Source organism: Manduca sexta, chromosome 22 (genome assembly GCF_014839805.1).
Source record: "Manduca sexta isolate Smith_Timp_Sample1 chromosome 22, JHU_Msex_v1.0, whole genome shotgun sequence".
Taxonomy (NCBI): domain Eukaryota; kingdom Metazoa; phylum Arthropoda; class Insecta; order Lepidoptera; family Sphingidae; genus Manduca; species Manduca sexta.
The window spans coordinates 4,422,957-4,439,239 of record NC_051136.1 but is presented as its reverse complement, the minus strand read 5'-3'; the positions used below and the strand labels follow the sequence as shown (position 1 = coordinate 4,439,239).

The 16,283-nt window shown below is 35.0% G+C and overlaps 1 protein-coding gene across 1 annotated transcript in view; it reads left to right on the top strand.

Annotated features, from left to right (window-relative positions):
* The first annotated feature begins 1,247 nt into the window (after positions 1-1,247).
* The window catches only part of LOC119190187 (protein O-mannosyl-transferase Tmtc3-like), a 135,174-nt gene continuing 120,138 nt past the window's right edge, over positions 1,248-16,283 (top strand). Inside the window, exon 1 of the mRNA XM_037441489.1 lies at positions 1,248-1,905. Within this exon, the coding sequence (XP_037297386.1) occupies positions 1,603-1,905 (303 nt within the window). The 5' untranslated portion in view covers positions 1,248-1,602. The remainder of the gene's footprint in view (positions 1,906-16,283) is intronic.

The following is a 16,283-nucleotide window of genomic DNA, read 5'->3' as shown; positions in this document are numbered from 1 at the left end:
TGCAATTTGTGTCCAATATGTCGATAGGCTCGCCCCCTATCACATCATGGGACGGTATACGCACAGAAGTTGCCCTAGTATTCGATAGCGCCCCTGCCTACTCTTTCGGGAATAAAGGCGTGATGAATGTAGTATTATAATATACTTACTTATCGTGATATTTATTTAGCTTCGTATCAGTGTGTTAACGAAATCTGATCAGTGAAATAATTTCTTGTACGATTACAAGTTCTTTTTTAATGAATATTATGGGTTTTCTGCTCTCTCTTGGTGACAATATTACAAATATATTTATATAATATGTTATTATATTTTGAGAATCCAATTTCGATTCAATTTGTTTCTAATAAAAGTAGAACTAACAAATAATATAAAAGTCTTTTTACCTATTCGTAATAGGTACAAGTCGAGATGTACTTAAGGATTCTGTTAAACACTTTTCGATATAACGTTTATTAGTTGAGAAATATATTCCTTTACGCCAATATTTTTGCTTCGTAAAGTGCCGTTATTACATTTTTTCTCAAAGTCTCAAAACTAATAAACTTCCCCCTCAAACCAAAGAACGTTCGCGACATCGAAAACCTTTTATCGAAGTTCATTCGCCGTAGTTGGCGCGAAAGAAATGAATCTGAATAACAGTGGGACTTTAGTGTATCAGCTTTGGTCGGTACCACTTGTCTTTGTCACTCGATATCAAAGACCGGTGGCAGAACGGGCCCGGCGTTGCGACGCGCTCCACGCTCACATCTCCGTCTTCTATGAACCCGACCAAATGTCGTCATCAACATTACCCCTCGCCGCCCTTCCCGCGCGCCCCCTGTCTCACCCCACGCCACCTCCAACAAACGTCGGGCATGCGCCCGAACACACGGCCGAATCAAATTGCGATTATAACGCCTATTTAAATCATCTATGGTTGATATGCACCCCGGGTCCGTCGAATTGATTCATTAAAAATTGAATTGTTTATGTACGGCCTAACACGCAAATACTTATATAATTAATAAGTATATTATTTTTAACATATATTTTATTTATATTAAGACTTTATAAAAGTATCTTCAAAAGAAAACACATGTCAAACAATATTATCATTATGTTTTGTTTCTGTTTTAAAAACAACGTGACAAAATATTTTGCCGCCACGGGTCGGCTTCCCATCTTTGCGCACGCATGCGCTATCCAGAAACGACCCGCAGTAAAACGAGTGATCACGTGACTCGACGCGGCATTCGCTCGTCGAACTTCGGCAGTCGTCGGCGAACTGCCTAGCGAGCGGTTGTTTCCGTGCGAGTCGTAATGAGATTGTCACTTAAATGTCAAATGAAATGATTTTCGAAAATAATAGTAACATGTGTTTCGTAATAACCTAAACATTAATGGCCACATAACCTTTTTAGTGTTCGTCAGTGAATATTAGCGTATTAGCCGTTTAATCTTTTGATTTTACGTAGCGAATTTATAGTATGGGATCAGATCGTGATTGTGTTTTCGCTCGCTACTAAAACATTCTGGGTCGGTCGAGAGTCGGAACTTGAAGATTATGGTTAGAAACTTATGTAGTGTTTCGTGTTAATTAGAGAGATGTTGTGATCCACGATGGACCGCGTGAGTGGCGTGTGTAGGTTTGGCGGAGTGGTGTCGGCAGTCAGGACGCGAACCGGTAGAAGTCGGCGGCGTTTGCCGGGCCAGGGTCAGGTCGCTGAAGAGATGCCGGATCCTCCGCGACGAGGGCTCGGAGCAATCATCGTTTTAGCCTGCGTGCTGGTCTACCACAACTGCCTGTACTGCGGCTTCGTCTTCGACGACATAAGTGCCATTAAGGAAAACAGAGACCTGAGACCTCAGACTCCTATTTCGAATATTTTCCTCAACGATTTTTGGGGCACTCCTATTCATAAGGTGAGCGCATTAGCACGTACGTGGAAAAAGTTGTAAATAGTTTTATGACAGACGATCTTCACTTACTTGAGGCTTGAATGAAATAAATAATACTTACCGAAGAAGTTAAGGGAAATACTGCGATACATATAGTGATTCTGTTTAATTACACCCAAATTTACTTTGATTAAAATGTCCTTTGTGAATGAAAAATGAAGTCGAAAGTAGGTCGCGAAAAAGAGGATAAAAGTATTCCGAATTCAAAAAAGGAATATTTGTGAATGAAGAATTAATGCAATAAATCTTTCGTATTTCTTCGGTTTCCTTCTGCGGACGTCCGGTCTATCTTTTCGTGTATAGCTGTAGGCTGTACCCGTTTCATTCGCGAGCCAGTTGTCGGCTGAGGGATTTGGTGCTTAAACCGCTCAGTTATAAATTATATCTCCTGTCCGTCGCGAATCTCGCTAATGCCGCCGAATTATTCATTTAAAATTCGAAAACCATTTGATATTTTTAACATAAAAAGGTTTGCTGGTTTAATCTCTGTTTTACATTATATATTTGGCAGAGAGGGATACGGCTTTAGAGAAGTAGCAAATGCGTTGATTTAAAATTAAAACTGATTGGAATATTATATCCTTTGAATACCTGATGTCTGCGAAATAGCATATCGTCCGAGTTCTTGTAAAATCATGTGGTTTAAAAAACATCAAATCTCAAATTATATAAATACATCATATATAGAATATAAGGTACAACAAAAATAAAATTACACGCAAAATTTAAAATGCACAAGAAACCTTGAAACTTTTTATCTAACATAGTTTTTAGGTGTGTTTAAAATATGATATTCGGACGCATACGTCTGCTCAACAATAAATGGCTGACGAGACGAGATTAAATCTATCAACCCGCATTGCTTAGTTATTTGCGTTCTTAGTGCCTTATGTTGCCATCCATATACGTAGAAACTACTCATCATTAGGTTCTTCTCATACTTTTCCTCTTGCTATAAAAAGGTCCTATATATTCCCATCATATATAAGGATAACGCAAATCCTTACAGGGATACTTTACCATCTCATCTCGAAGTATGACAAACCATAAAAAACGACATTAATTTATTTATAAACTATGAAGCATTTACTTTTAAAACAGACCGAATCAAAACGGTTATAACTTTGTTCTTGATGGAAAATCCCCAAACACGTTATTATTAAAACAAGCATGTTCACAGTGTCAATAAACAAGTAGAGAATCGAAAAACATCGATTTATACTTACGCTACAAAAAATATAACCCAAAAATCTCGTGATTCGAATACGTTAAAAATAAATCACAATGCAGGACTCGAAATCATTCACGAAATGTATTTTTCAACGACCCCCGTGTGCAAGCGTTGACAATAGAACGCCGCAACTGGGGCATTGTGAGAACCAAGTATAATCGAAGTAATCGCTCCTTCTTTCATTTGAATATGTTTCGCGAAATGGGACGCGTGGGACGGGCGGAGTTCGCAAATGACTGCCGACTCTGGACTTGATGTCTTTTATAAACAGTTCGTTCTTGCTAATTTTCCGTAATTTGATTGTATAAAATTACTGTTAATTTACGTTTGTGTGTGATCGGATTGAGTTTGTAGGTTTTTTTTTATACTTTTATGCCATAGCTTAACATATTATATAAGTAATTTTTAGCAAAAGATTTTTTTTATTATTACTATAATTTATAGTGTTTCTTATAAATTTAAAAACAAGCGGAAGATACAAAAATATTTCACGAGAAATAAAAATGAATCCAATAAGAATATTGAAATCAAATAAAATATTCTAAAACCACCATACAATTTTAATCGCAAACTAAATTTATACGTACGGCTCCCAGAAATTACAAAATACTTTCCCATCATAAAAGTCAAGCCGGACAATCATTAATCCCCATAGCTAGAATCATAAACATGACCTCTCGTTATTCAAGCAGGAATTCGCACCCGTCAACAAAATGATCAAGACAAAAAGGTTAATTCAACAACAAAACAACCGTCCAATGCAACGGACATCAGATCAATCACGATGGACGTTGAAGTAACAGCTAAAGCAAGTGAACTAAAAGTCGATCCGCTTTAAAGGCCTTAAACTGTAATTACCGACTCTCGAGAAGGAATAGCTCTCGTAATGCCAACACTAACACGCTTATAAACTATAGTCGCTCGGTTGAAGTTGCTAGGAGGCTTTGAGCGTTAAATGTGAAGTTTTATCGCGGCTAATGAGTATGGAAAGTTTAATGGTAATCATTCCATAAATGCTGTAACAGTTTTGTTGCGTGAACTTAGGATTTTATTGGGATATTGATCGAAATGAACATGCTTATATATATATATGGATTGAATTTTCTTGCATTCCAATGTTACATTATGATGTGTGTCGTTAAATCGTTGATATCTTTCGATGATCAAAATAATTTTCGACTGCATCAAAACCATTTTATATTTTGTATTAATTTTTTCGAGGATAAGATGTTTTACGTAAATCTAAACTGTTATCGCCATTCTGCTTTGTTCCCACAAGTATAACAGTTAAGACGAAATGACGTAAGAAAACAAGCGACACGTTTTCGTATTTCCTTATTATTAAAATGTAAACAATGTACTAACATGTTCTCAAGACGTTAATACAAAATCAATATCAATATTCCCTTCATGTGTGCAGCTAGCGACTTTACTCACAATCTACACGAACTCTTGCCTTCCAAGTATTCTTTAATGTGTTATAAACAATTGTTCGCCTCGCTTCTTGATTTTTTATATCCACATCACAAGCTTGTAATTCAATTGGTACAATCGAATTCAAACACTAGATCTCAATTTTACCATTGGGCGGAAAATGGTCTAAATTGAAACTCCCGACACTCTGATAAACAGACCATTTCTGTGTAAACGTTTGGCGAGGGAGCTTTCGGATTGATTTTCTCGATCGTATTTGGCGATTTTATGTTTATTGCGTTAAAACTATTTCTTTTGTTGGACCATTTGTGAGCAATACGTGAAGAATTAAATAATAATAAAAAAGGATTATTGCCAAAATTATGATTCTTACTTTTTAAAAAAAAACTCCATTCAATCTTGGAAAAGAGAAAAATGGCAATAAGCTGGTTATAATTGTATTGTTTTTTATAACGAATCCTGATGGTCGTGTCTTTGTAGTAAAAAATAGATTTTGTTCATGCCCTCAAAGGGAAACCTGTTTTATTATTTTGAATAATTGCATTAAAATACACATTTTCGTAGAACGTCCAAGCGACGGCTGGGTCAAGTCTACATTCCGAAAACCAACTGTTGAGACTGAACTATGGATGAGTTAGATCTTATTTGATATTTTTTTAAATATATTTTTCACTATGACTGCTTTCATCCTTGTAAAATCTATTTTAACAAACATAAATGCTGGAACGAAGTTTTTTCTACTAAAATTGATAAATAAAGCCGGACGAAAAATTCGTTTACTATTTTTATTTTTTTTGTCCGATATCAAATTAAACTTTGTTCTATTTGCACGGGCATGAAATAGTTGAATGAAACGGGTTAAATTTACCAATAGACGGCACGTAAACATATAAATAAATAAAATACACCTTTTAAGTTGACTTAAAGAACATACTTGTTTGTTTTCCTAGGACGATACGACAGCACCAGCAAAATCTTTATTTAGCACGTTTTAAATGGACAGATGCAATCATCGAATTCAAAGAGACCCATGCAATGAATGTTTTGGTTTAATTAACTATTGTGCACAGTCAATATAGACCATAACATGCTCACCAGGCCATTTCTGAATATCCGTATTATATCCTGACATTATACTAATCAATATTCGATTTTACATTGTTCAGCGAAATTAGTATTCAAACTGTGAATTTATAACCGCTATGATTTGCATGATTTGTAAGGATTTACTGGGAAACACTAATTAGATTAATCTATTATTTATAGTTGCGAGAATTTGAATACAATTAAAACAATATAAGGTATATTCTGTTTTTGCACGTAACTTTACAACAGAGCGCACGCAAGTGATCAGATTATATATACTAATAATTATTTGCTTTGTTACTAGTTCAAAAAGTTAGTCAATCGAAATCCAAACAAATTTGTCCATTTAGCATACGCAATTCGACGTGCAAAACAAACACGTCAATCTTAATAAGCAATTGTAAACATTTGCCATTCGTTCAATTCAGGGGTCGGGAATGGTCAAAAATGAAAACGTTTTATTTATGCAGCAAATAATATGTAAATCCGCGACAAGCGAGCACACAATGGATGGGGTACCCACTGTCGTCAGATTACTAAGTATTTAAATAAGAGATTAATGCCATTTCACATGTCGGCTTAGCCAAAGCCTGAGTAACGTTATTCCCAGTATAAAATAAGCAAACAGTACAAGCATTAGCAATACAAACTGAAACGCTGAGGATTTAAGGCGCGGTTTGTGTTAAACATGAATAGCTCTTCCGTTTTGTTGCTCCACAACTTAAACAGCTGAATACATAACATAATTTCTTTGCTAGTTCGGTAAGCTGATTGTAAGATATAAATTGCAATTCCATTTTCTGATACCGTTTAATTATTGACTGACATTTATAATTTGTAAAAAAAAATGCTGACTTTCCATGTAACATGTTATACGAAACCCTTAAAAGTAAACTGTCAACATGACAATATTGACAACAGACGCCAATATTGACAGACTAAAACTGTGTACACACTATCCTGTACAAACAAATGGATAATATGTAGCCGTACGCAAAAAAAATTATAAGCACAAATACACCGAGTTTCCAATCAGAAATTCTTAGTTATTGCGCGTCGCGTCCAGCAAAACGTTCGCAGCGAACGCAGCATCCATCAATGTCAAGGGAACAAGTTTTTCGCCGGGTTCCGTCGAACAGTCCGCTGCCGAGCTGTTTTTGTTTACAAACTTCCAGACACTGTCACTTTAAATATTAGCTTTCTTAAGCTTTGATTAATACCGCGAGTTGAGGACTGCTCGCTGAAAAGGGAATCGCTTGGCGACAAAGGAATGTGACTTAACAAATTCATTTTCTTTATTGAAAAGATCGACGGCCATTTTTTAGATCGTCTTGTATAAAGGCGAGAATATTGAACTCTACACATTATACGGATAAGCACAAACAATGGCTTTAACTTTGTGCGTATTTGGCATAACGAAAGTCTGTTTGGGAAATACGTTCCGTGTAACTCTGTTTTTATTTGCAGACGTGCAAGACCGACTGTGAATATGTAACAAGGCTTACACGAGACCCAATCAGAATCGTAACACGGCACGCGGGTGTAATTGTTTGATCGAACACCTGTGAACGAAGTTCTGCATGTGACAGACGAAAATAAATTATTCACGTGAACAGAACATTTTATATTGCTTATGCATGGAATATCATGCGTAGCGATTTCGAGGCGAGTGCTTTGTCATTCGATTATTTTACACCAATGACGATTTATGACGCCGCGACCGATGATCCTAACGTTTTTTGTCATTCGATTTTCGCGTTCGTGCCGCTCGTACGTTAATTAACGAGTGCGCGGTTGACATTTCAGCGTTACATTCGTGACGCGTCCGCAGTATAGTTGAGAATAAATGGTTTATTTAACTACTGTTACATGTGAAATGGAAGAGTTCAGTTAAAGGATTAATGGCTTTTAGATTATTGGTTGGGTTTTGTTTTAATTGCAGGATCAGTTTTATTGGATATAATCTAGTGCGGTGAAGATAATGGTTTTGATACAAACACTATCAAAAATTATACTTATGAACACTGTTTGTTTGTTGAATAGTTATATTTTAAAGAATTAATTTGCTGGTGGTAGGATATTTTTAATATCCGCCCGGATAGCGACCACTGTGCACAAGGTGTTAAAACACGCCATAGCGGCCCACATAACTATGTCGCGTTCCGGGATCAGCCTGTGTATATCCGGTTCCAACAGGCCGGCATAATTTTATTGCCTGACTAGCAGTAATTATTTCTTGTCAGTTGACCTATTGGACATTCCAATTACCATTAGGTGCAGTGGGGTCACTTTGGCGTGCACGTATAAAAATAAGCAAATTCGCAACAGAGTTAAGTAGTTATATGGAAATAAATGAACATAATGCCAGAAAAACAACATTTTGTTTACATATTTATTTTTGTATAATGTACACGCGTAACTATCTCAATATTGTCCCGGCGTAGTTAGACTGTATTCGCTGTACTACACGGCTCTGAGTTCCCAGGTTCGAATCCCGGGTCGGGTTGTGATATTGGGTCTTCCTGCTCATCATCGGCTCGGAGTCAGCAATTTGTATCCAATATGGTGTTAGGATCGCGCCCTATTCCATTATGGGATGGAAAACAGTTGAAAGTGGGCTCCCTAGTTACACCTCTGCCTATCCCCCGGGGATAAAGGCGTGATATGTGTAATTATAAACATGTCTGTAGTGTCAAGTTCACACCGCACTGTTATTTACTTGCGTCTCCATCGGCCTGAATGTCCACAGAAAGTTTGAAACAGACAAAGAAGTATTATGTTGTGTTATTGGGTCTTAACCAACAAGCGAAGTGCGCTCGCTCGCTCGTAGAATACATTCGCCTACAAAATCAAATAAACTTCGTAAGCTAAACAAATAAAATAACTGTTTTTTTCTATACAATACATATCTCAAAATAATTGTGTTTCAACATAAAATTCACAAAGTAGCCTAAAATGAAATGAAATATAGATAAATAAATTACAGACTAGTTACATTAAGGCCAATTATTAAAAGAAAATACTTTCTTTATAATTACAAATGAAATATTCACCTGCTGAAGTCGTGTTTTCAATTTACCAACTCTATAATTTAAAGATCGGACAGCCATTGAATTAGGGCGTCGCGGCCAAAACAGTTAAATAATATAAGGGTAAATATGTACAAAGGGTTTGGGCCTCGCGTGACCGGACAAACGCCTGAACTTCTAATTTCTACGACCTTTTCAAGAAATTCATTTGTACGCAAGTAATTTATGAGATCGCGTGGCCACGCAACGATAGAGCGATTAAAATTGTTTAATAACGTTACTAAATGCTTTTATGGCTGCTGGTAACGGTAATTTTGTCATTTATTGTACGTATTATTGGAGGTTTTTTCGTGGAAAATTCCCGTACGAAATGCTAAGGGAAGGTAGGGAGCGAGCTATATTTTCTATTATATCTTGTATCGATTCATTACAGAGAACAAGGTGCCTTGGTGAGTGGCTTAGTATAGCTATTTGGTCTTAAAAAAAAAAAAAAAAATCTGGCTGCTATATAGGCTCAGGCGTTAAATAAACGCACTTTTCAATAAGTTACCCGACCCGTAAATGTAAAATTAAAATTATGAACAAAATAAATATCAATAGAAAATTAATTTTACACAGCCTTATGCCACTACTACTACTCTAAAAGAATTCTGCGAAGCGTTAAGATCACACTTTACAGTCAGAAATAGATTTACGCATACGCCGCCATACTCGCACTAAACTACAAAATTATCAAAAAATCAGAAAAGTTAAACCGGCTTTTTTGTGAAAATATTCGTTATTCATGCATTATTTTCAGCACAATAATAGCAAAGGTATTACGAGTATGCGGTTCCATTTATTATACTTATATACACTTCATAATGACCCCGTATATTCCAGCCACTAACAACCAACCATAATATCTAGGATTATGAAATAGAAAACGCATTCACTTTAATCCTTATGCACATCCTCTTAAAAGATAAAAGCATAGTTTGCGTATAAAATTAATTTTCACTTCCAACTAAAACCGTAGCATACATTGTGTCCATTAGGAAGTGAAGTACAAACCAAATAGTTTTCGACAGGAAAGATAAAATTGCTCTCATTTTATTCACCTTTTACAGTACTTTGGTTACAATGATCATTAAAGTAATGTAAGGTCAAATTAATTTAGATAAGATCTTGATATGTTCCATAGAGCTTTCAACAGAATCAAAACTTCAACTCAAGCGGCAAAACTGACGTCGCGGCCTTTTTTTTAATAGAAGGGATAATCGTTGAGGTTAATCACATTATTGTAAGATCACTCTACATAAACATCAAGATCACGCTTGTATAATTTACTGATAAAGGGACGAATAGGCGATAGCCTCATAAACATTCCTAATACCATGTTTATAATATACCTTCATCACTCCAGAAGACCAATCTCATTTTACATCTACGGAACCTTTGTCATATGTCTACCTTTTAAAAAGGTATTCAAATTGTTAACTCCACGGCCCCTGAAGGGTAATAATTGATTCATTCGCAACATTTAACCAGAAACGAATACGCGGTCAAACATTTTAATTGCTCGCCAGTGTTTAACGCGCCCTTGATGGTACATCGCCCCTCGACGCCCGTTACACATAAAGTGAGCTTTAAAAGTGTGTTTGTTCTGTTATGTGAGAGCCATTTTACAGTGTTTTAACACTTCATACATTCACAATATTTAGATAGGGATCTAAATGGCATTCAGTATTATCTTTGCTTATACCACTGACTTGTTACAGAACAATGAAGTAATCACTTGGTGACAGACTGAACAATACTGCATAAACAACAATTTCGTCTAGTAATTTGTAGTATGCATTAGAGCCTTATCTTAACCGGTATTCCGGGATGAACCGGGCCTTAGGACGGGGCCGTTTCCTGTACAAACAAACTGAGACATAAATCAACGTCAGCAAGTTTATCGCGTTTGGATTTCAGCGTGAACATGGTCGCAGGATCCTTTAATGTGTTTGTTCTGGAAAAAGTTCCTTACTTCTATGCAGATAGCGTTAGCTCAACTTCGTTCATTATTTAAAACCGACAGTAACTTTCCGTTTGTTTAATAGTTACCTTCAGTTTAAACTGGATTAGTTGGATTAATAATTGTTGAATTCTACAGACTTAAGAAGATTTGTTAACAGCCAGGTGGTTGAGTTAAAATAGGTGATTCCTCTGATTGCAACAAGTTACTTCAGAACTAGTTTTTTGCATAGATACATAGTAATGTAATACTATACTATTAAAAATTAAAACCAAACAGATATTTAGGTACTATACATGTCTTTGCTTTTAATTTTTCTTATAATATTGGGCTATTTGTTGATACCGACTGCGAATACTGTTTTAATATTTTCCATTCTATAAATAATACTAGATTAAGACTAGAAAAAACCTTCCCCGTTTGTTAAAATCACTGTACTTAATAAATCAGATTAACAATTCGAATACTTCCAACGAGAGTAAATTACCTAAATAAAAGGTATGCCTATGTGTTATTCCAGGACATGGTATATCTGAGTGAGAAATTTCATTTGGATCCAGTTAACGATTACTGCGATTACTTCCAAAAATTAAAAAAAGAATCTCAATCATTCGTTTTTATATAAAGTATAAGATAAAATAAGAAATAGGATATTAAGAATAAGATAATGATGTCTCGAATTTTTCTTAAATTACCATTCGGTGGAAACTCATACCATTTCTAAAATACCAATAAAGATCCAAATATTTTTGTTTTTATTCTAGCTCGGCAAAGTGACTGCTCTGCACCTCATGGTATGCACGATGCCGTCCAGAATGAACGAATTGAATTGCAACAGTTGGCTATCTCATACCATTCTGCACAATCATGCCGGCCTACTGAGATGTTTCTTCACGCTACAGCGATAGGCCCTATCATAGTATTTTAAATGAGGAATACTTAAATATCGTCATCTCTCAGATTCAGTAAAGGCGCAACATACACGCCCACGTTTAACGGTAATTTCCATTAGGACTTTATTGCTATTATAATACAAAGACAATTCAAATAGCAAAACAGGTTTCGTGTACAATCTCCAAACAAGCGAGTACAGGTAGAAAAAAAGATTTTGTTTTAAGGCCGTTGTGAGAATTTAGTTTAGGTTGTTACCATACTTTATTCCAGTAGAAGTAAATAGTATTTTCTACACTATCAACCTTATGAATATACATTTTTATTTGATGAATAACGGCGTTTTCTGTTTCCCGAATTATTAATTACAAAAAAAAATAGAGATAATAATATTTTGTTTTATAGTCTCATATTTATTGCCTTCCTTGGTTTTATCAAAGCATTTATCCTATTTTACTCTTGATCAATCCGAAGTATTATCCAGTTATCAACTGGCAGCAACCACCTTACGCGGGTCATCGCTCCACGCCGGAGGCATCTTGGAACCCGTTTGCCCTAACCGTTATCGATTCTATGGATTCCACTACAGTTTGCTAATCAATTAGCTACATTATGTCGTGATAGCATCTTGTAGCATAATGCTTGTAAGCGGCACCAGTAATCTATGATCATCTTCAATGTTCGCGTGATTATGATGTATTAATTATAATTGGATTTAATTAAGTATAAGTGACGCTGGAACATTTGCCAGCGAGTCTTGTCGGAATAAAAGTGGTATAATGGACTTTTTAGGGATAAATACTTGCATAGATTTGTTAATCCAACATGATATTGTCTCTGATCAAACAAATATTCTCACAATTCGAATGGCTGTTACGTTTCTTTCTAACAGACAAGCAAATATCTATCCAAACGTCTTTATAATATTCTTAGAATGTAATCCTGATCTCGTAAATATTAAAATCTTCTATTATAGAGATAAATTATCTCTTCCGCGAATTCAAAGTAGAAACGTTAGTATTTTATTTCTTTGGTTTCTTATAGTCTGATACAAACAATACAAAGAAAACAAGAACAAATAAACTGAGGCAATAAATTATATCGCTTGGTATTTATCTTGGTGAACGTTTAAATGGGAACACAGAAATGGAAACATCCACATCGGCCAAATGAGGCTCTTGAACTGAATTTTATTTCCTTAATGATGAACTAATAGAAATTATTTACAGTCACTCACGGTAGTGGCTGAGCAATTACAAATTCCAAATTTCCTATACACTTTTTTGTTACATATTATTATTATATTTTTTTCTTCACAAAATAAAAGTTTTGAAATTTTTCACTATTGTGGCTGACTCTAATTTAACCTACTGCATTTTGATTTTTTATCAACGTGAGTAATATAGCTATGTAAAAGATTTCTATTAAACAAAAAATCCCTTTTTTAGCAAATTATTAAAGTTGGATTGCTTTTGAAGTATGAAAAATTTTAGATACCTGAGTGTTTGATTTTGATATAGGCAATGAATGATTAGGATCATAATAATTGTCACCGTCTTTATAATATTAAGCAAACCCCATATGTTATAATAAAATAGATAATGTTAAAGTCACATCTACTCGTTTTCTTATTAAACCCTGAAATAAACTTTAGAACGTAAGATTCTAAATCGAAATAAAGCCTTAAACCAAACAAAGCCACATCGAAAGGCGTATTTACACATACAAACAGCGCAACATTGAAACCGTTCAATTCCTTTTGTCGCGAACACAATAGTGAAGTCTCATTCATAGTATATTCAATTGCTAACTTTATGTAAGACAAGGCTGGTGAAGCGAGTATTGTACACTAAGATGCTTTGCCTTGGATAAGTATACAACTTTCAAAGTTTTCCTCTTGGAAACGTTTCCACCCGCCCGAGCTGGCTGCAAAGTTAACTAAAAATATATTTCACTTTGAAAGAACGTGTGATTTTTATTCGGCTTATTTTATACCGCACGTAGTTTCGTTTACTGATTTTATTTTTACATCCAGTGGAGTCCATGTGGTTATATAAGGACACTTGACATATTTTAATAGGATTGGACATGTAACTTTTGAACAGTAGCACATTAATTTTATAAATTTGGTGATGATGAATAAACATGACTTACTGACAGTGGCAATGAAGATGCATTTACTCGATGCAGTGTTATAAACAATACTCCGAAGAGTTGCAAATAATCTCGTTTCTAATTCTAGGTAGTAAGGATTAATTCAGGTTGGCAAGTACGGTCCTAGTGGATTAGATACTATTAAACTGGTAGCCAAATTATTTTAGTTAGATAGTTGGAAACGCTTGCCAACCTTTACGACAATACCATAAAAGCCATCAAAGGGTAACAGCAGTACATAAAAAAACTGCTTTTACTGCGTAATATGATCGGGAATTACAATCTCATGAAAAAGGAACTAATACCTTTTCTGATAACTATACTACACCTCTTTACTAATACCTGTTTCTCGAATATTGAGCATTTTATGTCTTTGCTCTTCATTTTGATATAGCCATATGTGCCCGTTGTGCCAATAGGATCGATCTCATCAAATCATGGTATATAATCAGTATCTGTGGATGCACTTGCGCCCCACATACCCCTGCGGTTATAAAGGGGGATTCTTCTTCGTACATACCCTTCACTGTTTTTTCTTTGACGAGACATTTTATTAGTAAGAATCCACTTGCAAAAGAAATAAGATTTCATTCAACCCTCAGACTGTAAAAAGGTACACTAATTAATTCTTTCAATAGACTAGACGCAAAAAGAAGTACCTTTTGTTCACGCACGCAAACAATTTCCAATGAAAACCCATCTCATATTTCATAATGGAACGAAAATAAGGCGTTCGCAATTACTGTCCGGCAAAATTGGAAAGTAATAATTCAGTCTTCTTCAATAAATTCTAAAAAGGCCCTTATATGAAACGGGCTATTGATTATAGGTATAATAGATACTTATAATATTTACATTCTAAATGGATTTCAGAATTCCGTGATAGTGTCAATTTTGATTTAATGACTGTATGGATTAAATTTCGATTTTATAGGCTCAAGTAATGGATGCGTAAATTATTTTTATAAGTTTATTAAAATTTATTTCAACTTTGTGTATATTATGTTTGGAAGTACATAATATTAGACCAATTTCAAAAAAATTCATCGCTCTGTTTTGTACAAAGACAACCAAAGTTTACAATCCTATATCTTAAATTTTTCATGAACATCTAATTAGAGAAACTAGTAAATTATTTGCCTGATAAATAGATACTACTACTGTAAGTACTAACAATGCAGGACATGGTTATGGGCTCCTTTTTCCGCACTTAGCCCGTAAAAAAGTCGGGCCATTGTGCGTCAATGCAGGACATAAGATTTCCTATTACAAAGAACTATATAGGCCTGCACTACGCTCGTCCTAATGATTTCTTGATGAAAATCCAGATTAACGATATCTGTCAATCCAGGAGGAGAAGAGAAGAGGCAGATTAGCCAGCGCGGCATGAGCTTTCCAAACCCATTGAGTTTTGCGTAAAGCCTAATTGGCGCCCTAACCATCTTGGGGCACGTCATAGAAAAATGTAGATACATATAGTACTGAGAATACTTACCCTCAGACATTTAGTTTCCAATCTCATAATACTGACTACAACTTCGTAATAACCAAATTACAATTAATTACAAAACGTTAAGTCATTTTTTTACTTACGAAATTTCTTCCCTTAATGGAAAGTCTCTTATCGATTGTTACTGTGGTCTCTTTATCTTAAACTCCATTTGCATTTTGAACCTTAACTTATATCGTATACTAGCGATTTTACTTTACCATATTGTAACAAGTCTTCCCGGCCATCTATAATGACAGGTTTCGGAACCCTCTGTCCACACCCATGCGAGAGCGTGCCTATTGTTATTAAACTAAATGGTTTTAGTAACAAACAAGATGTAATCGAGAGTTTGTGAAAACGTCTTTGTTGCTTTGATTATCAAATTCATTTTCACTTCTATACTATGTTCATATTTATAATATGATAATTGTTAAAAAAACTAATGGGCAAAAAATACAGGGTCATTTTGACATTGCGTCACTAAATGAAATCACATACTTATCTACTTGGAAATAACACTTTACATTAAATTACTTGAGCCAAAGATGTAAAATAAAAAAGTTTAAGTTTTAAAAAAAATAAATATTAATAAAAAGTAATTTTAATTTTACATGCCCTCATGCCACTACTACTACTCGAAGAGTATTCGTCGCAGCGGCAGCACCATACTTTCGGGACCACCGCCTTGCCATGCTCATAAAAAAATAATTAGGAAAATATTCTAATAAATCACAGAGCATTCGGTATACATACGTAAAAAGTACATAAACGTCGAATTAAGAAGAAAAAAAATAAAACCATCAATTTCTTTTAGACGATTAAAAATAAACATCTCGGCTCTTCATATTAAAAATAAAATTTCTTTAACACGTATCTACTAATTAACATCACACATAAAATTAACGATCGAAAGAAGCTAAATATTCGCACCTAAGAATTCCCCAAACGCGAAATTCATCACGAACCCCCACGAACGCGGAAACGGCCGCATGTTAAAACATCGTACGAACTTATGAATAATGA